Source organism: Anolis carolinensis, chromosome 5 (genome assembly GCF_035594765.1).
Source record: "Anolis carolinensis isolate JA03-04 chromosome 5, rAnoCar3.1.pri, whole genome shotgun sequence".
Taxonomy (NCBI): domain Eukaryota; kingdom Metazoa; phylum Chordata; class Lepidosauria; order Squamata; family Dactyloidae; genus Anolis; species Anolis carolinensis.
The window spans coordinates 7269537-7295495 of NC_085845.1; the positions used below are offsets into that span (position 1 = coordinate 7269537).

Below are 25959 nucleotides of genomic sequence, written 5' to 3' on the forward strand. Positions count from 1 at the left end.
CCTTAAGTGATTGCTGACAACAGTTGCAGTGGCCACAGCTAGTGTGACCCTTAGTGGTAAGTTTATGGGATGTAGTAGGAGAGTTGTATTCTGAATGGATCATAAGATCTCTTAAATTTCTGGATCTTTTATGAGCAATTATTGGTTTGTCCAGGCAAAAAACACAATCAAAACACTCCCGACAGATGGCCATCCAGCCTTGGATTAAAGACCTCTAGAAAAGGACACTCCAAGGCAACATATTTCACTGCTGAACAGCTCTTACGTTCAGGAAATTCTTCCTCATGTTTAGGTGGAATCTTTCCTTCTCCTTCTTCTTGCAATTTCAATCCATGGCTCCATTGTGCCCTAGTCTCTGGAGCAACAGAGAACAAAGCTGCTCCATCTCCTTTAGTTATTTTTATTATTATTATCCTTGAGTTGGATAGTTATTCCCTGCAATTCCTCAAATAGCAGGAAAGGAGATTCCTCTTAAACATTAGGAAGAACTCCCTGACCATACGAGCTGTTCAACAGTGGAACTCTGCTTTGGAGTCTGGTAGAAGCTCCTTTTTTGGAGGCTTTTAAACAGAAGCTGAATGGCCATCTGTCAGGGGTGCTTTGATTGTGCTTTTCCTGCATGGCAGAAGGGGGTTGAACTTGGACCATTTTGGTCACCCTTCTCTGGACACCTTCCAGCTTGTCTATGAATTTTGTTGCCCAGAGTTGGAGACAGTATTATTCCAGGTGAATAACAGAATGAAGTGAGGCTATTATATTTCCCTCGATTTGGACACTACTGTATATTCCTATTGATGCAGCCTAGAATCACATTGGCCTTTTTGTTGCCACATCACATCTCTTTTTTAAAAAAATTATTTATGTGCTTTTTGAAAAGAAGTACAATAAAAGTGGGGGAACATAATGAAATGGAGTAAAGTAGGAAAATGAGAAAAGAAAGAATAGGTGTGAGGCAAGGGAGAGAGAGAGAAAAGGAAACAAATAAAATAATAAAATAAAAAAAATAATGTGTTGAGTTTCCTTGACTTCCATCTTTCTCTATATTGGAAGTAGTCCTTCGGGGAGTCTTCCCCGATGTCTCTCTTGTTCATTGTTGTCAAAGCTTCCCTATATTCCATATTTTTTCTTTCTATTAGACCCCGTTCCTTCTATGATTACGTTGTTTTTATATACTTTTCCTTTACCAAGAAGTTTAATAGAGGTTGCCAGTCTGTACTTTTCTTTGTAATCCTTGTTGTTTAGAAAGTAAGTATGAGAGTTTATCCATATTCTTAATTTCCATTAATTTTGTCAACCAGTGGTCAACATCAGGTATCTTTTCTTGTCTCCAGTTCCTTGCATAGACAATTCTCGCTGCCGTCATCTTGTAATTTAGTAAGAGTTTGTCGTTTTCTTTTAAATTTTCTTCTGTAATTCCTAGAAGTAGATCGCACTCTTGACTCATGTTCAGTTTGTGGTCTACTAAGATTCCTAGATCCCTTTCTCATGGACTCTTTTCAAGCCAAGTGTCTCCCATTCTTAATGATCTGCACCCAAAGATTCTGGAGCAGATCATGAAGGAGGCAGTCTGCAACCACTTAGAAAGGAATGCTGTGATTACTAAAAATCGGCATAGATTTCTCAAAATCTAATCATGCCAGAGCCCAAGTTTGGTAGATGCAGGGAATGCTGTGGATGTAGCATATCTTGATTTGAGTGAGGCCTTCAAAGTCCCCCATGATGTTATTGCAAGCAAACTAGTCAAATGTGAGCTAGGCAATACTACGAGGGTTGAATGAAAAGTAATGCCTCCACCTTCGTTACTTGGGTTCGGATGGGAGTATTTTAATAAATCAAATGCAGAAATAATCCTTAGAACAGGGGTCCCCAAACTAAGGCCCGGGGGCCGGATGCGGCCCTCCAAGGTCATATACCTGGCCCCCGCCCTCATTTATAATATAATATTTTATACCAGTTTTAATCATGTAATACTAATAATAACACCATATAATAATATTATATGTTATATATTACATATAATATTACAGTATAGTGGTATAGTTTACTATAGCAATAGATAATGCTAATATTGTGCTATGCTAATAATATAATATATTGTATGTACATACAGCTGCTCTGAGTTCCCTTCGGCGTGAGAAGGGTGGGATATAAATGTAGTAAACGAATAAATAAATAATTTTAGACTTAGGCTCACCCAGAGTCTGAAATGACTTGAAGACACACAACAACAACAATCCTAATTAACCTGACTATCTCATTGGCCAGAATCAGACCCACACTTCCCATTGAAAGCCTGATAGGTTTATGTTGGTTAAAATTGTTTTCATTTTTAAATATTGCATTGTTCTTTCATTGTTATTGTTGTTGTTTTGCACTACAAATAAGATATGTGCAGTGTGCATAGGAATTTGTTCGTTTTTTTTTCCAAATGATAATTCAGCCCCTCAACAGTCTGAAGGATTGTTTTAAAAGTTTGAGAACCCCTGCCTTAGAATGTACTCTTAACTACCACTATTCGTTTTTCTACATAATAACCAGATAATTTGACACATTTCTGCCAACGATGAACAAGTTTTCTGAAGCCATCACGGAAGAAGTCGACACTCTGTTTCCGCATCCGGCGTCTCACAGGACCCATCGTGCACAGATCTTCCGCTTTCAAATCTGGAGTAAAAAAAAATAAGCAAAGGGGTGGTCTGAGATTTGGAGAGCCAGAAAACATTTTAAAGTCAGCAGCTTTCTATATTTAAGAAGAGATAATGTGCATTTCTTTCTTTCTTTCCCCCTGAGCTCCACGGAGCATCTGTCCAGACTTTTGACAGCAACCTTTCAGCTCTCCCTGGTGTTGCTTCTTTATTTCCTTCTGCCAGAATCAGCAGCAAAAGGGGAAGACTTGGAAAGGATGCTCTCCAAGTGAAAGCAAGCATGGGGAGGGGAGTGACTTGACAGGGGAGGAAGAAAGGAAGGAAGGAAACCTGCCTCCTCTTCTCTCTTTCCACTTTTTATTTTTGGTGCATCTGGTCCTCTTGCCATCGGAGCAGGTCGCACAGCAAAAGGGCACGTCTTCAGAGCCGTATTTCTAGTGCTGTCTCTCTTTGGGGAAAATAAACATCCTTGAAGTTGCTGAATTCTTTCTTTGCAAATCCAAGCATCTCTTAGGAAACTGGAGAATCTCTGAAAAAAGAAAGAGTCCTGAGCCTGGAGAGAAGAAGATGCTCAGCCCAGGAGGAGAGCCAGGCAAAGGCATCTCCTCCCGCCTTGCAGGTAAGGCTTCCCTGAAAGACCTTTGGGATTTGCAGTTCTCCAAGGGGAAGGAGCAAAGCAATCTCAGCCTGGGTTTATTTGGGATGAGGAAGGGGGAAAGGGAATCTGTGCAGGGATAGAGGAGGATATTTTTCCTTCTTTCCTCCAGTTCACTTTTATGAGCTTGCTCGGGTTTTTAACTATTTGTGTCATTCTTGATGTGATTGTTATTTTATTATGTTCAAAAGGGATTTGTATTTTATTTGAATGTGTTTTATTTACAATAATCATAATCACCTGGGCTTGGCCCCATGTAAGCCGCCCCGAGTCCCTTCGGGGAGATGGAGCTGGGGTATAAAAATAAAGTTATTATTATTATCAACACAACGACGTTGTATGGCACAGCAAACAAGATAGATATGCTGGATTTCATTTCGCAAAACCACAAGTCGAACACTTCCCAAGTGTCTAGGACTGTGTGATGTATTATTATAACTTATATTATAATAAGTTATTATTATGATTATTATTATTATTTTATTATGACACAGCAAACAAGGAAGATATGCTGGATTTCGTTTCACAAAATCACAAGTCGAACACTTTCCAAGTGTCTAGGATGTGTGATGTATTTTCGGATGATGTGCGCAGATCCCAGTAGGGTGGCCTTTTGCAGTTGGCAGATCGTAATTTTGTCAATGTCTATTGTTTCCAAATGCCGGCTGAGATCTTTTGGCACGGCACCCAATGTGCCGATCACCACCAGAGCCTATTATTATTATTATTATTATTATTATTATTATTATTATTATTAGGCAATGTTTCTCTCTCTCTCTCTCTCTGTATGTGTGTATATATACACATATACATACACACACACACACAGAGAAATAGTACCCACAGCTTCATCTTTATTAAATTTTCAAAAATGGAACTTAAGTTCAGCAAATAGAAGCAAACACAGATAGTACAATTTTTAAAATGTGGAGCATAAATATTTTTCTGTCTATATTTTTATGTATGTATATAAGTGTGTGTGTCTATATATATATATATATATATATATATATATATATATATATTAATTTTTATTAATTTTTCAATAATGGAACTTAAATTCAGCAAAGTGAAAATAGAAACAAACAAACAAAGCAAATAAATCAAACATTGAAATAATCCCGTACAATTCCTTGCACCTATCTTTTGTTCCAGCCCTTTCAACTAAATACATATACACACATATATACACACAAACATATACACACACACACACACACATATACTCACATATTCATATACATAACTACAGACACTTTAAAAAAGGCAAAGGAATCAAATACAAAAATAGTTCCAAAGTATTGCCTTCCATCCCTGTCAACTTATATAGGTTCTATATATATATATGTATGTATGTGTGTGTGTGTGTGTGTGTGTGTGTGTATATATGTATATATATATATATACACACACACATATATATATATACACACACACACACACATACACATACATACACACACACACATATCTATATTTGGTTCTATTCTCTATATATAACATGCATATATTTGGTTCTATTCTCTCTCTCCACATATATATATATATATATATATAGAGAGAGAGAGAGAGAGAGAGAGAGAGAGAGAGAGAGATAGATTATATATATATATAATCAGTTCTATTCTCTCTCTCTCTCTCTCTCTATATATATATATATATATGAGAATAGAACCTATTTTCAATTATTATTTTTTTACTATCTGTCTCTTCATCTATGGAAAAGAAGACATAAGCTTGGGAGTGCTGATTACTGTATTTGATTATTTTAACAGTTTTTAAGCATTTTCAATTATTTTAATTAACTTGTATGTTTAATTCTATTTTAATATTTGTACGTCGTTGATTTTAAATGCATTATTTTAATGTTGTGAGATGCATCTCAGTTGAGAGAGAAAAGAGGGATATATAAATAAATATAGTACTAATAATAATAGTAATAATAATGACTGACTTTTCCCCTCCTTAAGGCTAGACAGCTGTCAAACTCTTATAATATACTTCTACTAGTTACATCGACTTCTGCTAAATATAGATAGGCAAACATATTTAAAACGAATACATACCCATGAGTAAGGATAGTGCAAAGGATTTGACCATTTTGTCTATATTTCAGCTTGTTTTCCTTTTGACTGAAATTGATCAAGGATGTTATGCTACATTGTGATGTTGAAGTAGGTTGATTAAATGGAAGAGGGACATTTATTTTATTTCTCAAAAGAAAAATGATAAATTCCTCCCATTCTTACTACCATAGTAGGAGAAGCCCAGTCTGAACCAAGAGCACTTAGAAAAATAATGTAAACAGAGATGTATGAGAGTATAGGACAATTCAATTAGGCAATGCGTCCCAATGATCCTGGGGTCACAGCTGATGCATCTACACTGTAGAATTAATGCAGTTTGACACCACTTTAGCTGCCAGGGCTCAATGATGTGAGAATCCTGGGAGTTGTAGTTTGCTTGTTGAGAAAGCAAAACTACAACTGCCAGGATTCTATAGCATTGAGTCGTGGCCATTAATAGGATGCATCTACATTGTAGAATGAATGTAGTTTGACCCCACTTTCATGGCTTAATATTATGAGAATCCTGGGAGTTGTAGTTTGCTGGCTGATAAAGACTTTGCAAAACTACAACTCCCATGATTCTATAGCTTTGAGCCATTAAGAGAATGCATCTACACTGCAGAACGGATGGGGTTTGACCCCACTTACATGGCTCAATGTTATAAGAATCCTGGGAGTTGTAGTTTGCTGGCTGAGAAAGACCTTGCAAAACTACAACTCCCAGGATTCTATAGCATTGAACCGCAGCCATTAACAGGATGCATCTACACTGTAGACTTAGTGCAGTTTGACCCCACCTTCATGGCTCAATGTTATGAGAATCCCGGGAGTTATAGTTTTCTGGCTGAGAAAGACCTTGCAAAACTACAACTCTCAGGATTTGATAGCATTGAGTCACGGCCATTAATAGGATGCATCTACTCTGCAGAATTAATGCAGTTTGACCCTGCTTATATGGCTTAATGCTATGAGAATCCTGGGAGTTGTAGTTTGCTGGCTGAGAAAGACTTTGCAAACTACAACTCTCAGGATTCTATAGCATTGAGCCGCAGCCATTAACAGGACGCATCTACACTACAGAATGAATGCACCTTGGCCCCACTTTTATGGCTCAATATTATGAGAATCCTGGGAGTTGTAGTTTGCTGGCTGAGAAAGACTTTGCAAAACTACAACTCCCAGGATTCTATAGCATTGAGCCGCAGCCATTAACAGGACGCATCTACACTGCAGAATGAATGCAGTTTGACCTGACCTTCATGGCTTAATATTATGAGAATTCTGGGAGTTTTAGTTTGCTGGCTGAGAAAGACCTTGCAAAACTACAACTCCCATCATTCTATAGCATAGAGCCATTAACAGAATGCATCTACACTGCAGAATGGATGTGGTTTGACCCCACTTTCATGGCTCAATGTTATGAGAATCCTGGGAGTTGTAGTTTGCTGGCTGAGAAAGACTTTGCAAAACTACAACTCCCATGATTCTATAGCATTGAGCCGCAGCCATTAACAGGATGCATCTACACTGTAGACTTAATGCAGTTTGACCCCACCTTCATGGCTTAATGTTATGAGAATCCCGGGAGTTATAGTTTTCTGGCTGAGAAAGACCTTGCAAAACTACAATTCTCAGGATTTGATAGCATTGAGCCACGGCCATTAATAGGATGCATCTACTCTGCAGAATTAATGCAGTTTGACCCTGCTTTTATGGCTTAATGCTATGAGAATCCTGGGAGTTGTAGTTTGCTGGCTGAGAAAGACTTTGCAAACTACAACTCTCAGGATTCTATAGCATTGAGCTGCAGCCATTAACAGGACGCATCTACACTACAGAATGAATGCACCTTGACCCCACTTTTATGGCTCAATATTATGAGAATCCTGGGAGTTGTAGTTTGCTGGCTGATAAAGACTTTGCAAAACTACAAATCCCAGGATTCTATAGCATTGAGTCGTGGCCATTAACAGGATGCATCTACACTGCAGAATGAATGCAGTTTGACCTGACCTTCATGGCTTAATATTATGAGAATTCTGGGAGTTGTAGTTTGCTGGCTGATAAAGACTTTGCAAACTACAACTCTCAGGATTCTATAGCATTGAGCCGCAGCCATTAACAGGACGCATCTACACTACAGAATGAATGCACCTTGGCCCCACTTTTATGGCTCAATATTATGAGAATCCTGGGAGTTTTAGTTTGCTGGCTGAGAAAGACCTTGCAAAACTACAACTCCCATGATTCTATAGCATTGAGCCATTAACAGAATGGATCTACACTGCAGAATGGATGTGGTTTGACCCCACTTTCATGGCTCAATGTTATGAGAATCCTGGGAGTTGTAGTTTGCTGGCTGAGAAAGACTTTGCAAAACTACAGCTCCCAGGATTCTATAGCATTGAGCCATTAACAGAATGCATCTACACTGCAGAATGGATGTGGTTTGACCCCACTTTCATGGCTCAATGATGTGAGAATCTTGGGACTTGTAGTTTGCTTGCTGAGAAAGCAAAACTACAACTCCCAGGATTCTATAGCATTGAGCCACGGCCATTAATAGGATGCATCTACTCTGCAGAATTAATGCAGTTTGACCCTGCTTTTATGGCTCAATGTATGAGAGTCCTGGAAGTTTTTGTTTGCTGGCTGAGAAAGACCTTGCAAAACTACAGCTCCCAGGATTCTATAGCATTGAGCCATTAACAGAATGCATCTACACTGCAGAATGGATGTGGTTTGACTCCACTTTCATGGCTCAATATTATAAGAATCCTGGGAGTTGTAGTTTGCTGGCTGAGAAAAACCTTGCAAAACTGCATTCATTCTACAGTGTAGACCAGGCATGGGTAAACTTTGGCCCTCCAGGTGTTTTGGACTTCAACTCCCACAATTCCTAACAGCCGGTAGGCTGTTAGGAATTGTGGGAGTTGAAATCCAAAACACCTGGAGGCCCGAAGTTTTCTCATGCCTGGTTTAGATGCACCCTGAGTCCCATCTTTCTCTTGGCAACTGTGCCAAATTAACACACTAAAGATTATTTGAATACCTTAGGTATATGCAGAGCAAGTTCAAGCAAAAGTTGTGTGTATGTATGTGCAATGCGTAGCCATTCAAATAAGAATATTATCAGTATTAATTTCCTATGAAAAGTAGTGTAGAAGTGTCAGAAACCTATAACCTCTTAGGAAGGGTGTATTCAGTTATAAGAATAAAATCTGCAAAAAAATTATTGAGTGAAAGCTGGGGGAAAGTTGAGAAAAAAATCGGTCTAAATGTGTCTTCAAGTTGACTTCAAGTTGGATTTCATGGGGTTTTATTGCCAAGGAATACTCCAAGGTGGTTTTGCCAGTTTCTTGCTCTGAGATATTACTTGGGATTCGTACTTGAAACTACAGGAAAGGAGATTCCACCTGAACATGAGGAAGAACTTCCTCACTGTGTGAGAGAGCTGTTCAGCAGTGGAACTCTCTGCTTCAGAGTGTGGTGGAGGCTCCTTCTGTTGTCGACCGCGTTTTAGGGGATCGGGGCCCTTGAGGAGAGACCCGATCCGGTCCTGAGAGAACGGACCTTGGCGGAGCCAATAGGAAAATATGAGCCGCAATACAACCTGAAGCCGAAATGAAGAAGGTCCGCCAAAGTTGAAGGAAAATCCGCCAAGGAGTCTTTATTGAGCAATTCAGCTGAAGAGGACTTTAGTAGCGATCATTCGGTCTACTAGGGTACCACATAATCAAAATAAAGCCATATTTATACAAAATTTCAGTCTGACAGCCCCTTGAATTTCCCGCCCTGCTCCCCCGCCCATCTGATCGTTGATAGGCTAGAAGGTTGAACGAGGCGGGCTTTCGTTTCCCGCCTTGCTCCGTTGGCCCAATAGGAAGCTGCCTTTTGCTTTTGTCTCTACTCGGGCCAATCACGAAAGAGAAGGCGGGAGTTATTGAAACAATGAGGTGACAGGGCAGGAACTGTCGGATTAAGTCCTGCTAGACCGATTTCTAAAGGGATTAATGGCAGCAATCAAGGATGTCCGGGTTTCTGTCACGTATACAGATTTTAGATATGCCTTGGGGTGTCAGAGGTGGAAGTAAAGATGGGTGGTGATGAGCCATATTGACAGGCTCTGCAGGGCGCCTTCCTGAGGTGTCCTGGTTTTTCCTTTGGGTGAGATATGACAATGTTTGCCTTGGGGCGAATCACCTTTAGGTCAACACTCCGAATTCGGCGACTCAAGCCCTATATTGTCCATGCAATCTGAATTTGATTGGGTTTAGCGGTGGCAGATTATCCTTTTGTTTTTGGGAAGGGAAGCCTGGGTCATAGGAAATGGGATAAGTTCTAGGGTTCAGGTTGAGTTCAAAATATTTCCTATTTGATTTCATGACTTGACAATTATATGAAATAAAATGAAAAATAAAATAAAGTTGGAATATAAACCATGCTGGGAAAAATACATATTTTCCGGGGATCCCAAAGAGTACAAATACATATAGGCAGATAGATAGATTTCATGGAAATAAAGGGAGAATTCATAAAAGTGAGTTACATTGCATAAAAGGGAATCATGAATGATATAAACAATTAAAAATATTTGATAAGAACGAAGTTCATAACATCTGGAGAACCCAGCATGGAAATTCATAAAAGTGGAGTTTTAGCAGCATGATTTTACAATTCATGAAGTGGTTATCTCTTGCCTCAGGCTAAAAGGTCAAACACCTTTTGTGCAGAGAGTTTTAGTAAACCACAGTAAACTCCAGTAAAAAGTCTCAATCACCTTCTACTATAAATATATGGAATATAGAACATAAAGTCTTGATTTTTGAACTATCTTTTACAAAGTCCTGGGGGGGAGGGTGGTCACCTCGATCACATTTTTTTGGAGGCTTTGAAACAGAGGCTGGATGGCCATCTGTCGAGGGTGCTTTGAATGTGCTTTTCCTGCTTCTTGGCAGAATGGGGTTGGACTGGATGGCCCACGAAGTCTCTCTCTCCCAACTCTAGGATTCTAGGATTCTATGAACCAACCTTTTAGCAAGGAATCTACTGGAAGAATAAGCTCTATTGTATCTTTTAATTCCCCAACCCTTCCGGATATGCAAGACAACCATTCCCATCATCCCACCAATTTGGAGATGATGGGATATGCAGCCCAGCTTTGCCAAATAGGCTGCTACCGTGTTTCCCTGAAAATAAGACAGTGTCTTATATTAATTTTTGCTCCCAAAGATGTGCTAGGTCTTATTTTCAGAGGGTGTCTTATTTTTCCATGAAGAAGAATTCACATTTATTGTTGAACAAAAAAAAAGAACATTTATTACAGTAGGTCTTACTTTCGGGGGGAGGTCTTATATTTAGCAATTCAGCAAAACCTCCACTAGGTCTTATTTTCCGGGGATGTCTTATTTTCGGGGAAACAGGGTATCAACTTCCCCCAAGTTTCAAGAGCTGGCCCCTGTATTACTCTCAGTGACGGCTGCAAGTACATTTCCCTCTTTTAATAACGTTTTGCTACGGCTTTGCCATTTAATTGATTAACTGCTTGAAGCTCTATCCATTTAAAAACCCTTTTCATCTGCTGGTTGGTTGCCCTGGGCAGCATGTCTATTTCTCAAAAAGAGCAAACCCTCTAATTAATGTGCTGATAACGATTGCAGATGGGAACCGTGCCATCTTACGAGACGCACATACATCACATTCATTCACCTCGGAGGGAGGGACGCAGTCTAGAAGTTTGATTTTGGCATCAGGAAGGCATTTGTACATTTAATGCAAAATGCATGCATTGTTATTGAAGCAATTAACCAACAGAACTAGCGAGTATGAAATGAGGAAAATCCTTCAGCTTCTCCGGTTGTTACATAACTATTTCCTTTACTGGCTCGCAATGGCTTCGTTCTTTTGGGGTGCATCTACACTGTGGAATTAATGCAGTTTGACACCAGAGCCCTCAGTGGCGCAATGGGTTAACCCTTGTGGCAGCAGGACTGCTGACTTGAAGGTTGAGTTGCTGACCTGAACGTTGCTGGTTCGAATACAGGGAGAGTGTGAATGAGCTCCCTCTGTCAGCTCCAGCTCCATGCGGGGACATGAGATAAGCCACCCACAAGGATGGTAAAAACATCAAAACATCCAGGCGTCCCCTGGGCAACGTCCTTGCAGATGGCCAAATCTCTCACACCAGAAGCGAACTGCAGTTTCTCAAGTCCCTCTTGACTTGAAGGAAAAAAAAGTTTGACACCACTTTAACTGAGACTGAATCTGCACAGCCCTATAATCCAGATTGTCTGCTTTGAACTGGATTGTATGAGTCTACGCTGCCGTATAACCCAGTTCAAAGCAGATAATCTGGATTTTGCATGGCAGTGTAGATAGGGCCTGACATAGGTCAAGGCCATGGGATTTGTAGTTTGACCAGTTACCAGATTTGTCGTTTGACAAAGAAGGCTAGAGACCTTGTAAAACCACAACTCCCAAGATCTCATAGTATTGAGGCATGGTGATTAAAGTGGGGCCAAACTGCATTAATTCTACTTAGGTGCTAACTTGGTTACTTATTCTGGATCAAGCCACTTCTAAACAATTTGCATGAGAACACAGATCACTCTTAAAGATATTTTTCCGGGCAATCTTACACATACAGTAGAGTCTCACTTATCCAACACTCACTTATCCAACGTTCTGGATTATCCAACACATTTTTGTAGTCAATGTTTTCAATATATCGTGATATTTTGGTGCTAAATTCATAAATACAGTAATTACTACATAGCATTACTGCGTATTGAACTACTTTTTCTGTCAAATTTGTTGTCTAACATGATGTTTTGGTGCTTCATTTGTAAAATCATAACCTAATTTGATGTTTAATAGGCTTTTCCTTAATGCCTCCTTATTATCCAACATATTCGCTTATCCAACATTCTGCCGGCCCGTTTATGTTGGAGACTCCACTGTATATTACTTTTTCAAAATTTTAAGAAATGCAGGTAGACTCACAGGTAGAAGGAGTCCTCAAGGAAGGAGAAGATGACATGGTCATGCTTGCTAATCCAAAAGACTGGTGTCCTAACTCTTTGAGACTCAGCTCCATTCCTTGATTAGATGGGAATTCAGAAGTATCTGAGCTACAATGGAAGGGAAGGAGGAGCAAACCCAGGCTTGGGCAGACTTTGGCCCTTCAGATGTTTTGGACTTCAACTTCCACAACTCCTAACAGCCTGGAGGGCTGAAGTTTGCCTATGCCTGAGCAACCCTCATCTGTGAATTGACACGTGTCTCTATTTGCTTCCTCTAACTTCCAGATGCTTGTTCTTGCAGTGGACGAGGTTGACCTCAAGCCATCCCTTTGGTCTGCACCTGCTGTCCACACAGCAGTGAATCCAAAGGATGTTGATAAGGATCGGTCCTGGTTGTTTTTTGGAGCAGCAACTTCCCATCGTGGAGGAAACGGAGGAAGAGTCTCCCAGGAAGAGGTCCACCCCATCTCCATTCATGACTGAGGGACCTTCCCAAGCGATCAAACCAGACCTGCTTCCCACCAATGCCACCAACGTGACAGACTGTGGGGAGGATATCTTGCTCTATGGGGACACGGAGAAGGTCGTCATAGGGACGGTCCTTTCCGTCATCACCTTGTTGACCATCGCAGGCAACAGTTTGGTCATCATCTCTGTGTGCATCGTCAAAAAGCTCCGGCAGCCGTCCAACTACCTGGTGGTCTCCTTGGCAGCTGCCGACTTGTCTGTGGCCTTTGCCGTCATGCCCTTCGTCATCATCACAGACCTGGTGGGAGGAGAGTGGCTCTTTGGGGAGGTCTTCTGCAATGTCTTCATCGCCATGGATGTCATGTGCTGCACAGCGTCCATCATGACTCTCTGTGTCATCAGTGTTGACAGGTAAGAACACATCTCTGCTCCTTCTTATGGGCCATGGGATCTTGTAAGATGTATAGTTCAAATTCTTACATCCATGATGGAAACCCTAATTATCTCCTAATGTATGGTTGTTCAGGTCTGCTTAAAGATCTTGAGTAAAAGAGAACCTACCCACACCACAGAATCACAGAATCATAGTGTTGGAAAAGACCACATGGACCATCCAGTCCAACTCCCTTCTGACAGGCAGGAATAGCACAATCAAAGCACCCCCAACTGATGGTCATCCAGATTCTGTTCAAAAGCCTCCAACTGCCTTGAGTCCCTTCGGGGAGATAAGGTGGTCTACAAATAAAGATTTAAAATTATTATTATTATTGTTATTATTATTATTGACACAAAGACATAGTCTGACACAGCAAACAAGATAGATATGCTGGATTTCATGTCACAAAATCACAAGTCGAACACTTCCCAAGCATTTAGGACTGTGTGATGTATTTTCGGATTATTATTATTATTATTATTATTATTATTATTATTATTATTATTATTATTATTATGATGGAACCATAATTGCACTCTGAGGCAGAGTGTTTGATTGTTCAACAGCTCTAATGGTCCTAATGGTTAGGGGAAATCTCCTTTCCCGTAATTTGAACCCAATCACCATCATCAAAGTAATGTGGTTCATTGTTGAAGCCATCTCATCAGGTTGGAGAACTCCATTCTAGTCTCCTGTAATCTATCGGATCTAGACTGAAATCACGTTGGTTGGTCCCAGATAGAATAAACGTCTTGTATGAACATGGAGGACAATCAAAGTAGGATAGAGTTGTTGTATCAACACGAAGGCCAATCCAACTATAGTAGACTTGTACCGACACAAAGGCCAATCCAACCATAGTAGACTTTTACCGACACAAAGACCAATCCAACCATAGTAGGCTTTCACCAACATGAAGGCCAATCCAACTATAGTAGACTTGTACCAACACAAAGGCAAATCCAACTATAGTAGGCTTGTACCAACATGAAGGCCAATCCAACTATAGTAGATGTTTACCAACATGAAGGCAAATCCAACTATAGTACAATTGTACCAACACGAAGGCCAATCCAACTATGGTAGACTTTTAGCAACATGAAGGCCAATCCAACTAAGTAGGCTTGCTGTATCAAGATGGAAACCAATCCAACTAGAGTAGACTTATATCAACATGATGGCCAATCCAACTAAGTAGGCATGTTGTATCAACATAAAGACCAATCAAACTAGAATAGACATGTTGTATCAACACTAGTGTAAGCGATCACATCTAGCCTGGAATCCTGTTGGCTAGTTCCAACTAGAGTATATCAACAACGAAGCCAATCTGACTAGAATAGACTTGCTTATCAACAGCAAGGTCAATTCTCTAGTTAGAGATTAACAGGATTTAGGCCCTAGTCATACCTCTGATCCTTAGATCTTGAGCCGCGGATCTGTCATTTTATGTCCCAGAGAGCATAAAATTGTTTGCTCTCTTGCAACAATCATTCCAACATATCAAGATTGTCATAGTCATCTCTCTTTTCTTCCTTCATCTGGTCACAACCAAGCATGCTTCAGATGTGTTGGAATACAAATCCCATCATCCTCAACCAGACAATGGGAAGCAGGAGGTGAAGTCTAACACATGTGAACAACACCAAATGGTCATTGTTCTCCATCTTCTCCAACATACATGTGCCCCTTGAGACCCTTGACTCTTCCTTTTTTCTGCCCCAAAAATCTTTTACCTGGATAGTTACTCGGCCATGTTTTTAGCCCCTCCTGTTCAACTCCCATCCGCATGTTTATTCCCTGGATACATGACTTTTATTTTAACCTTCCCTGAACAAAGGAGAGAAGTCTGAGCAAAAATAGAAAGGAGCCACTTAAAGTTAATTGCACAAGTTAGAGCGTTGTCTATGAATGCAAAACGCAGTCAGGCAGAATTCAAAGCCAATTCCAGATGGCATCTATTTAATTTCTAAGGGCTGCTATGGACAGGAGCCATAAAGTCTGAGACGTGGAGATTTATTTTATATATTCCTTACTAAAATGTCTTTGCTGCCTTTCAGTATAAAATATACTCAGTAATGAAAAGGAACATCCCGTTCAGCCAAGGTGCGCCCGAGTGATGCCCTCCGGTTTATTATCGTCTTTCCCCTAAAATCTATTGCCTTTTAAAGAGTCACTTACATTACAGGAATCTCATAAAGGCCACATAAATCAGAGGTGCCTCCAATCCGGTCCAAAAACCAAAAGATGTTATTGTTTTTAGCGTTGGGTGATGCCACTCTATTCTGCTGTGGTCAGACCTCATTTGGAATAACACTGTGTTCGGTTTGGGTCACCATAATTGAAGAAAGATATCCAGAGAAGAGTGACCAAGATGGTCAAAGGTCCAGAAACCATGCCTTTTGAGGAGAGATCTAGATATGTTTAGCTTGGAGAAAAGAAGACCATGATAGCCTTCTTTAAATATCCAAAGCAAACACAAACCAATGCAAGAGATACCTCCTAAACTTCACAAATAACTTCTCAATGGTAAGACAATCTATCTATATATATAAAAGAGTGATGGCATCACGGCGACCCACAAAACAACAAAACTACAGGCCCCCAACCTCAAAATTTGACAACACAACCCATCATCCACGCCTCTAGGTTGATACAACAAAAACAAAAGAAAAATAAAGTCCTAATTAGAGAGAGAGGAATAATTGCTTTTATCCAATTGCTGCCAGTTAGAAGGCTAAGCTCCTCCAATTTGGTCTCCTAGCAACCCAATAAAAAATAATAAAAAACACTAAAAAATAATTAAAAACACTAAATAATTAATAAAATAAAATACTATAATAACAGAAAATATCTAAAAATAATACAAGAAAATAATAAAATATAATAAATAAAAAGATAACTTACAATAAAATTAATTAAAAAAATACAAATAACGTCAAATAAAAATTACACAACACTTTTTAACCAATACCACCACCACTTTGCCACAGCAACGCGTGGCCGGGCACAGCTAGTCTATCTATAAAAGAGTAATGAAATTTCGGCCTAGGACAAAACAACAAAACTACACATCCCAGAAACACTAAACTTGGCAGCACAACCCCTCATCCATGCCTCTACATTCATATAACAAAAAGCTCCAGCAACTCCAGAAAACAGCCAGGCTTTGAGACTGCAAGGCTATTCACTGCTATTCCACCTGGCCAACAAAGGATTCCCATAAGCCACAGCAATGCGTGGCCGGGCACAGCTAGTATATATATATATATAAATGTAATGTGCATAATTCCCATGGAGTAAACAACAAAACCACTGGACCAAATCACACCAAATTTGGCCACAAAAGACATAGTCATTCAGTTTATGTCTTTCCATCAAAAAACCCTATAAAATTAGGTCCAAATTACAAAAAAAACAAAAACCCCAAAACCAAAATTACTAACCACGCATGCGCAGAGAGCCCTCCCGGGAACTTGGTGACGTTAGTCAGGTGGGCAGGGATTCAGTGAACATAATAACGAACATAATAAGTATACAAGACATACAATTAGAAAATTAACACAGACTTAAGAACGAATGTCCTTTCTCTGGTCCTCCTCAAAGGAGACCTTTTTAAGGTAGTATGTGCCACTTGTAGCTCCTTGCAAGTAAGACTGGTCTTCTCTTAGGCCAGATCTACACTGCCCTATAATCCAGTTTGGGAATGTGGATTATATCAGTCTACACCAGGCATAGGTCAACTTTGGCCCTCCAGGTGTTTTGGGCTTCAACTCCCACAATTCCTAACAGCCTACCGGCTGTTAGGAATTGTGGGAGTTGAAGCCCAAAACACCTGGAGGGCCAAAGTTGGTCCATGTCCAGTCTACACTGCAGTTAATCCACTTTCTGAAACTGGATTATTGGGCAGTGTAGATCTGACCTAAGAGAAGACCATCCTGGGATAAGGTTGTTTCTTCTGACTTTATTTATATACGTCATTATACTAATGGCATTATTTTAAATAACCATTAGCACTTTTGTGTAAAAATAGTCATCTGCTGAAAAATATTTACATTCCAAATTAAAAGCCAGCAGAATTGCTGGAAAATAAGGGAAAGTGTTCAAGTTACAATGGATTACTTTCTTTTTCCAGCTGTCTGTTATTTCTTCTTTCGTCACGGAGAAATCGCAAACAGATATGAAACTGTAAAACAGACTCCCTTCGGGTTCAATCCATTAAGCCTCAAAAGGCATTTAATTAAGGAGCTGCTTGTGTTAGTTTTCCCTTCATTTGCCTGCATAAATCTCCTAATTGTAAGCAAGGCACCAGCCGCCAGGGATGGAAAGAAGATCCGTTTTTAAACCATTCCCTTGTTGAGACAGGGCTTCTTAACACTTGGAAAGAGTAATAGAAGCCATGGGATTCTTTCCGCTTCATGGAGTCCCTTATGTGGTGTTTCTCTGCACAAAAAAATATTTCAATATTTTGCACACAAAACATATTTTCTGCTTATGAAACGTGCTTAGCATACCTCTCTGGGAAAAATATACAACCTTGTGTGTATATATTGATTTTTTTTGTTGATTTTTGGCAATCCTGTGAATATGTGTTGTCGAAGGCTTTCATGGCCAAGATCACAGGGTTGTTGTATGTTTTCCGGGCTGTATGGCCATGTTCCAGAAGCATTCTCTCCTGACGTTTCACCCACATCTATGGCGAGCATCCTCAGAGGTTGTGAGGTATGGAAAAACTAAGCAAGGAAGGCTTATATATCTGTGGAAGTTCCTGGGTGGGGGGAAGCACTCTTGTCTGTTGGAGGCCGGTGTGAATGTTGGAATTAATCACCTCAGTTAGCATTAAATGGCCTTCACAGCTTCACATCCTGGCCTGGGGAATCCTTTGTTCAGAGTCGTTAGCTGCCCCGATTGATTCTTGTCTGGAATTCTTCTGTTTTTCAGAGTGCTGCTCCTTATTTACTGTTCTGATTTTGGAGTTTTTTAATACTGGTAGCCAGATTTTGTTCATTTTCATGGTTTCCTCCTTTCTGTTGAAGTTGTCCACATGCTTGTGGATTTCAATGGCTTCTCTGTGTAGTCTGACATGATAGTTGTTGGAATGGTCCAGCATTTCTGTATTCTCAAATAATATACTGTGTCCAGGCTGGTTCCTCAAGTGCTCTGCTATGGCTGATTTCTCTGGTTGAGTGAGTCTGCAGTGACTTTTGTGTTCTTTGACTCGTGTTTGGGCAATGCTGCGTTCGGTGGTCCGTATGGAGACTTGTCCATACCTGCATGGTATATGGTATACTCATCTGGGGCAGCTAACGACTCTGAACAAAGGATTCACCCAGGCCACGATGTGACGCTGGAAAGGCCATTTAATGCTTACAAAGGTGACTAACTGCAACATTCACATTGGCCTCCAACAGACAAGAATTCCTTCCCCCAACCAGGAACTTCTACAGATATATAAACCTTCCTTGCTTAGTTTCTCCATATACCTCACAACCTCTGAGGATGCCTGCTATAGATGTGGGTGAAACATCAGGAGAGAATACTTCTGGAACATGGCCATACTGCCTGGAAAACATAAACAACCCTGTGAATTTCATAGAATATTTTCTAGTCAATGACTACTCAAAGGTAGTTTTGCTAGTTCCTTCCTGTGCAATCTACAGCACTTGGTATTTATTGGCTGTCTTCTATCCAAGTGCCAACCAGGGCTGACCCTCCTTAGTTTCCAAGATCTGATAGGATTTCATGTTTTCCTTAAAATCCTGGTTGGTCCAGATTCTATTTTTATACTCAGAGTCTAAAATACCTTCCTAATGTTGGGGTGGAATATCTTTTCATTGAGTTTTAATCTCTATTGTGTCATGGTTTGCAAAGGCACTGTGCTGTGTGTGTTAACTGGAAAATGAAGTGCATGAAGCCTATTGGCTGATCCTGCAAAGACCTGGGAATTGATTTGATACTGTTTCTGTTCTGCTGCTGTAGAACCAGTTTGGACAAGTTCTTTTCAGTGCTAACTGAGTACTGCTGGAGAAGAGGCCTTGCTATTTTTTAGGCATGTTTGCTGCTGAGAAAAGAGGGTGAAGAACCAGGACTGTATTCTTCTCTGAAACAGATTTTTGGACTGAGAAAGGACTGTTTATGACTGTGGACTTCTGTAAGCAATCAGAGGGACCATTGTAAATACCACTGTTCTTTTGATCTTTTAGAATTAGTAAAGTTCCTGTATTTTTTGTTCCACAAACCTGAGTGGTACGTCATTGTCCTGCGGGTGACTCTGGGTCACGGGCACATATGAAAGCTTCCATTTATTATCTACAATCCTCAATATATTGTGTCTTGGGGTGCATCTATATTGTAGAATTAATACAGCTTGGCACCACTTTTAACTGCCATAGATCTATGCTACGGATTCATGGAAGTTGTAGTTTTGCAGGGTCTTTAGTCTTTTCTGGCGTATCCCCAAATGACAACTCCCATGATCGCACAGCATGGAGCCATCAAATTGCACAAATTGTACAGTTTGCACCTCTAATCTTAGGAGGAGCAGAAATCGAGCTAGCTTCATCTTCCAAATCACCTCCTTTCGAGTATTTAAACATAGCTCTCAGGTCACCTCTCGGTCTTCTCTTCTCCAGGCTAAACATATCCATATCCGTGTTTTTAAATCTGTGAAATGTTGGCAGTTCTATGAATGTGTTGGAGTTTATGCAACTGTGTAGGAGTGTCTCTGTGAAATGTTAGAGGTTGTGAGACACACATCTCAGCAGCATTTGTGCACTGGTACTTGAGTCTGGAACAGTAAACAACAAATGAAGGGAAGCCCTGTCGAGGTGGGATAGGTGCGTGATTTATAGTTTCCTTCCAATCACACCTTGCCTGGATACATTGCGCATTGGACTTGAATGTCTCAAAGGCAAGCCAAAACGAATCCATACACGGCAGAGGGCTTATCAGTTGTCAGCAGAGTGTAACTACATTGTCTGACCTTGTGCTGCTCACTGTCTAGAAAACTCTCTGATTCAGTTTTTATCCAATCTCATCAGAGGCTTTTAATCTCGACATGTTGCACGTTGTACAAAATGTATACACAGATCAGGATCCCCTGATATACTCACATTGTCGGCTACAGATATTGGCAACAGATGCACGGAAAGAGACACAAGGCAAGGAAGCATGGCAAGAGAAAGAACACTCGCTTCCTGCTTTATTTTATACCCACTGCTTGCTTAGGACGAAAGTGATTGATGTAAACCCTCGTTATGACTGTCACATGATCATGACTCAGTCTTTTCCAGCATGCCCCTTAAATTACACATCACAACCCACTTAATCACTCTGCAAGTGTGTGTGACCACATGTCTATTAGAACTGTATTTTCCACCAGTTTTACACAATAGGGTTACAGCCAATGCATTCCTGTCTAACAATTGCAGCATTATTATTATTACTATATATACTTGAGTATAAGCCAACCCGAATATAAGCCGAGGCACCTAATTTTACCACAAAAAAACCTGGGGAAACATTGACTCCAGTATAAGCCGAGGGTGGTAAATTTCAGAAATAAAAATAGATACCAATAAAATTACATTGATTGAGGCATCAGTAGGTTAAATGTTTTGGAATATTTACATAAAGCTCAAATTTAAGATAAGACTGTCCAACTCTGATCAAATCATTATACTCTCATCTTCTTCAATGTAAATGTCCTTATGTATCCTTTTAATAATAATAGAGTAAAATAATACATGTAATAATAATAATAATAATAAAAACAGGAAAATAATACATGTAATAATAATAATAATAATAATAATAATAATAATAATAATAATAATAATAAACAGGAAAATAATACATGTAATAATAGAGTAAAATAATAAATGCAATAATAATAATATCAGAGTGAAATAATAAATGTATTATTATTATTAATAAAAATAGAGAAAAATAAATGTAATAGTAGCAACAATAATAGAGAAAAATAATAAATGTAATAATACCAATAATAATAGAGAAAAATAATAAATATAGCATATATTCTCGAGGATAAGCTGACCCAAATATAAGCCAACCAGGACCATCACCCGAGTATAAGCTGAGGGGGGCTTATAAAACTAGACTTATACTCGAGTTTGTACATTATTATTATTATTATTATTATTATTATTATTATTATTATTATTATTTCATTTCTATCCTGCTTTTCTCCCGTGGGTGGGAATCAAACATATAATCAACATTTAAAATTCATACAATACATTGAACAGCAATACATAATCAATTAAAATATCATATCCTGATTAAAACCCAGTTAAGATACCAAATAAAACAATTTTAAAACTTAGAACAAGCACCATATTAAAGATATCCATAACCTCCGGCCACTGAAGTTATTTGTCAAGTATTACCAAAAAATTTATCAGACTGGCAGTGCCTATTTTCATTTGTCTGGGAAGGCCTGGCTCCGCAGAAAGGTTTTAATTTGCGAACCTCATTAGGGAGGGAGTTCCATTATTTATCTAATAAGCCCAACGTAATATATGATAGCAACTATCCAATCAACAGTTGTCTTAGGATGGAAAGATGAAGGGAAATGGGAAGTTTAAAAATGGCTTGAATATTTATCAGAGTATAAAGGTGTTGCAGTGGCGGAGCAGATTAAACCACTAAGCTGCAGAACTTGCTGAACAGAAGGTTAGCGGTTCAAATCCGTGGGACAGGATGAGCTCCTGTTGTTAGCCCCAGCTTCTGTCAACCTAGCAGTTCGAAAACATACAAATGTGAGTAGATCAATAGGTACCGCTTTGGCGGGAAGGTAGCGGCACTCTATGCAGTCATGCCGGCCACATGACCTTGGAGGCGTCTACGGACAACGCCGGCTCTTTGGCTTAGAAATAGAGATGAGCACCAACCCGCAGAGTTGGACACAACTGGACTTAACGTCAGGGGAAACCTTTACCTTTACATTATGCTCCAAGACTACATATCTGAAAGGAGAGCAAAATATATGAATGGTCATCAAAAGAAATATTGAAAGTTGAATTGGAAAGAGATTATAGTCAGAGCAAAAGAGAAAGGAAAATAAAAGGAACTGAACCAAAAAAAATCTTAGTGATCGAACAAATAATATAAACCAATGAGTAGAGTCATATCTGTTCCCAAAAGGAGGGGGTGGGAGGAAGAGGGAGGGGGAAAATGGATAGGTATTAGTAATAGACGTATAGAACTCTAAAAGATAAAATGTAATCAACAGAATGTATTATATGAGGCAAAAAATAATAATATAATGTTGCGTATATGCAATTGTGACAATGGTCCCAGTGGTGATGGGCACACTGGGTGCAGTGCCTAAAGACCTTGGCCTGCACTTAAACACAATCGGCGCTGAGAAAATCACCACCTGCCAGCTGCAGAAGGCCACCTGAATGAGATCTGCACGCATTATTCACCGATACATCACACAGTCCTAGACACTTGGGAAGGGTCCGACGTGTGATCCATACAACTGATGAAGGTGTATTGGGAAAATATAATACTTGTATTGGAAACTATATATTGAATGTAATCATGTTAAGAAATAGAAATAGGAAAAATGTAATCACAAGCAGAATTGTGTGCTTATTAGCCCCAAAATACATTCTGCCCTAGCAAATAGATCTCTCCCCATAGGAAAGACCAAAGTTCACCCTAAGTGCCAGAGACATATGTTAAGTGTCAACAAGAATAGATAAGCTAATGGACAAGAGACAAATTAAGGCTTTTTGGGATGTCAAGATAAGACCTGGCACCATGGAGAAATACTAATTACTCTCTCTGACAAGCTAAGGTAGGAAGGAAATTCCTTAATTAATGGAGGATGAGGGGGAGCCCTAAAAGCTGAGATGAGAATTCCAGAGATAAGGCTAATGGAGGGTCAGAGGTCTTGAAAGTAGTCTATATTTTAGGAAAATGCAAAAATAGCTTTTTAGTAAGTGACACTAATTGGTGATAGATAATGCCTAGATGACATAGTAGATGGAGGGAAAAGGGTATATAAGAACCTGTGATTCTTTGTTCCGGTACCTTCGCTTTCCTGATTACAGGAGAAGGTCTCTTTTTCTTATTGCTATATTCTCACTGGCCACGGAGAATAAACGTCATTTTTTCTACAGCCACCGGAACTCTCTTTGTCTCATTTCCTCAAACCTTTGTCTGCCATTTCACAACAACCAGCAGAGTGTCTGCTGTGGACTCTTGTTGTGTTTCAAATGATAATGATGGTGATGATGATGATGATGATGATGATAATAATAATTCCAATGTCACGGTCTTTGCTCCCTGTTTTCCAGGTACCTGGGCATCACACGGCCGTTGACGTACCCGGTGAGACAAGATGGGAAGCTGATGGCCAAGATGGTGTTCATCGTCTGGCTCCTCTCTGCCTCCATCACCCTCCCTCCGCTGTTCGGCTGGGCCAAGAACGTCACTGTGGAGCGGGTGTGCCTCATCAGCCAGGACTTTGGCTACACCGTCTACTCCACCGGCGTGGCCTTCTACATCCCAATGATAGTCATGCTGGTGATGTACCACCGCATCTACAAGGCGGCCAAGGCCAGCGCCCAGAAGCATCGCTTCATGGACCTCCCAAGATCCCACGGACTGGAGGGAGTCTCTTGTGCAGAAACCAGCGCTCGGTGCCAACCCAGCAACAAGCGCAACAAGGCGGCGGAGGAGTGCGCCACGCTGTCCAAGCTCCTGCGTCAAGACCGCAAGAACATCTCCATCTTCAAGAGGGAGCAGAAGGCCGCCCGCACCCTGGGCATCATCGTGGGGGCCTTCACCTTCTGCTGGCTGCCTTTCTTCTTGATGTCCGCCGCCAGGCCTTTCATCTGCGGGAGCCACTGCAGCTGCATCCCACTGCGGCTGGAGAGGACCCTGCTGTGGCTGGGCTACGCCAACTCCCTCGTCAACCCCTTGATCTACGCCTTCTGCAACCGGGACCTGAGGACTACCTTCTGGAACCTGCTGAGATGCAGCTATCGCAACATCAACCGGAGGCTTTCGGCAGCCAGCATGCACGAGGCCCTGAAAGTGACAGAGAAGCATGAGGGCATCCTGTAGAGGACTGGGAACTCTCTAGGCCAAGCATGTGCAAATTTGGATCCGCCAGGTGTTTTGGACTTCAACTCCCACCATTCCTAACAGCCTCAGGCCCTTTCCTTTTGGCCCTCAGCCGCCTAAGCGGCTGAGGGCCAAAAGGAAGGGGCCTGAGGCTGTTAGGAATGGTGGGAGTTGAAGTCCAAAACACCTGGAGATACCAAGTTTGCCCATGCCTGCTCCAAGCTTTTCTGGAGATTGCATTGCTACATGCTGAGGGACTTTTTCTGGACTTATTCACCTACCTAGAAATGAAAGAACAGGGCTTCCTTGGTCTTACCCAAAAATAGTGCTGAGCATCCATTCTTTACGTTGTCCTTTTTTTTTTTTTGGAATAGCTTTGCAAATAAGTCTAAATTGCCATGGTTCGGTGCTGTGGAACCCAGGGCGTTGTAGTTCTGCAAGGTCTTTAGATTTCTCTGCCAAACTACAGATCCCATCATCCCACAGCATTGAGCCATGGCAGTGGTGAAGATGCAACATCCCAACAGGATTCTCTAGCTTCGGCATCGTCTTTTGGCCTCTTCTACTCTGTTTTGTGTTGGGAAAATTTACAAATCCCCCTTTCCCGGTGGGAATCCTGCATAATAATAATTACGTAATCTTCGGTGTTGACAAAATGTCAACAGTGAAAGTACATTTATGCAGCAAGCAAAGAATAAAAGTCCAGACCAAACCAAGCAAGCAAGCAGGCAGGCACATCTGCCTTCTCCAAGTGTGTATGACTATACGTCCCATAATCCCCAGTCAACACTGGCCATACCTGCTGTGCATTATGAGAGATGTAGTCTCCTACGTCTGATAAATGCCTGGTCTGAAGGCTATCCTGCTGCTTTGAACGTTGTTTAAGAAACGCTCCTTATATCTCTGATAAATGCAAGCAGGGAGACTGTGTTCTTCCAACAATCCTATTTAGGGGACTGTTTCAACCAATGACTTTAATTTAAAAAAAAAAAACTAGTATGGAAGTATTTTCACTGGCTATAAGAAAAACAAACCATCAGCATGTCAAACTGATATTGTGAAGATATTAATTACATGTGTTTTTGTAAACACTGCATTATTGGGTCAGGTGGAGGCAGGAGAGAGACCCGCTTTTCCAAGGGTTAAAAGTAAAGGTCCACTGTAATTTAAGAGTATAAATTGAATAAAGATGTGACTAATTTACTAGTTGGTGTCTGAATTCTCTTAATTTCATGCAAGCTTAAAAGCAGTGGCTGCAAAATGTGGCCTCTTAATGATGTTCATTGGGGTGGACAAGATGTGCACGTGGCAAGCACAACAATCTTGTTCTGCATGTAGAATTATGTATTGACTAACATCATAACGGCACTCCATGCAGTCATGCCGGCTACATGACCTTGGAGGTGTCTAAGAACAACGCCAGCTCTTCGGCTTAGAAATTGAGATGAGCACCAACCTCCAGAGTCAGACATGACTGGACTTAACGTCAGGGGAAACATTTACCTTTACCTAACATCATACCAGTGTTTTAGAATACAGTAGAGTTCCAGTTATCCGACTTCCG

The 25959-nt window shown here is 40.4% G+C and overlaps 1 protein-coding gene across 2 annotated transcripts; it reads left to right on the forward strand.

The window, feature by feature from the left end:
* Positions 1-2636: 2636 nt before the first annotated feature.
* On the forward strand, positions 2637-25598 carry LOC100560142 (5-hydroxytryptamine receptor 7). 2 transcript variants are annotated; one of them, XM_008117830.3, is made up of 3 exons: positions 2637-3264; positions 12677-13270; positions 23624-25598. In XM_008117830.3, the coding sequence occupies exons 2-3, from the start codon at positions 12762-12764 to the stop codon at positions 24393-24395; spliced, it is 1281 nt and encodes a 426-aa protein (XP_008116037.1). In that variant the 5' UTR covers positions 2637-3264; positions 12677-12761; the 3' UTR covers positions 24396-25598. The 2 variants fall into 2 exon arrangements, with proteins under 2 accessions (XP_008116037.1, XP_003225512.1); XM_003225464.4 differs by having other exon boundaries at positions 12693-13270.
* The last annotated feature ends 361 nt before the right edge of the window (positions 25599-25959 follow it).

What these genes read in the sequence shown, in the direction of transcription:
- LOC100560142 (XM_008117830.3), top strand. Translation starts at nt 12,762, where the DNA reads ATGTTGATAAGGATCGGTCCTGGTTGTTTTTTGGAGCAGCAACTTCCC. An exon ending in TGTGTCATCAGTGTTGACAG is followed by an intron (nt 13,271 to 23,623) that starts GTAAGAACACAT and finishes CCTGTTTTCCAG; the next exon opens with GTACCTGGGCATCACACGGC.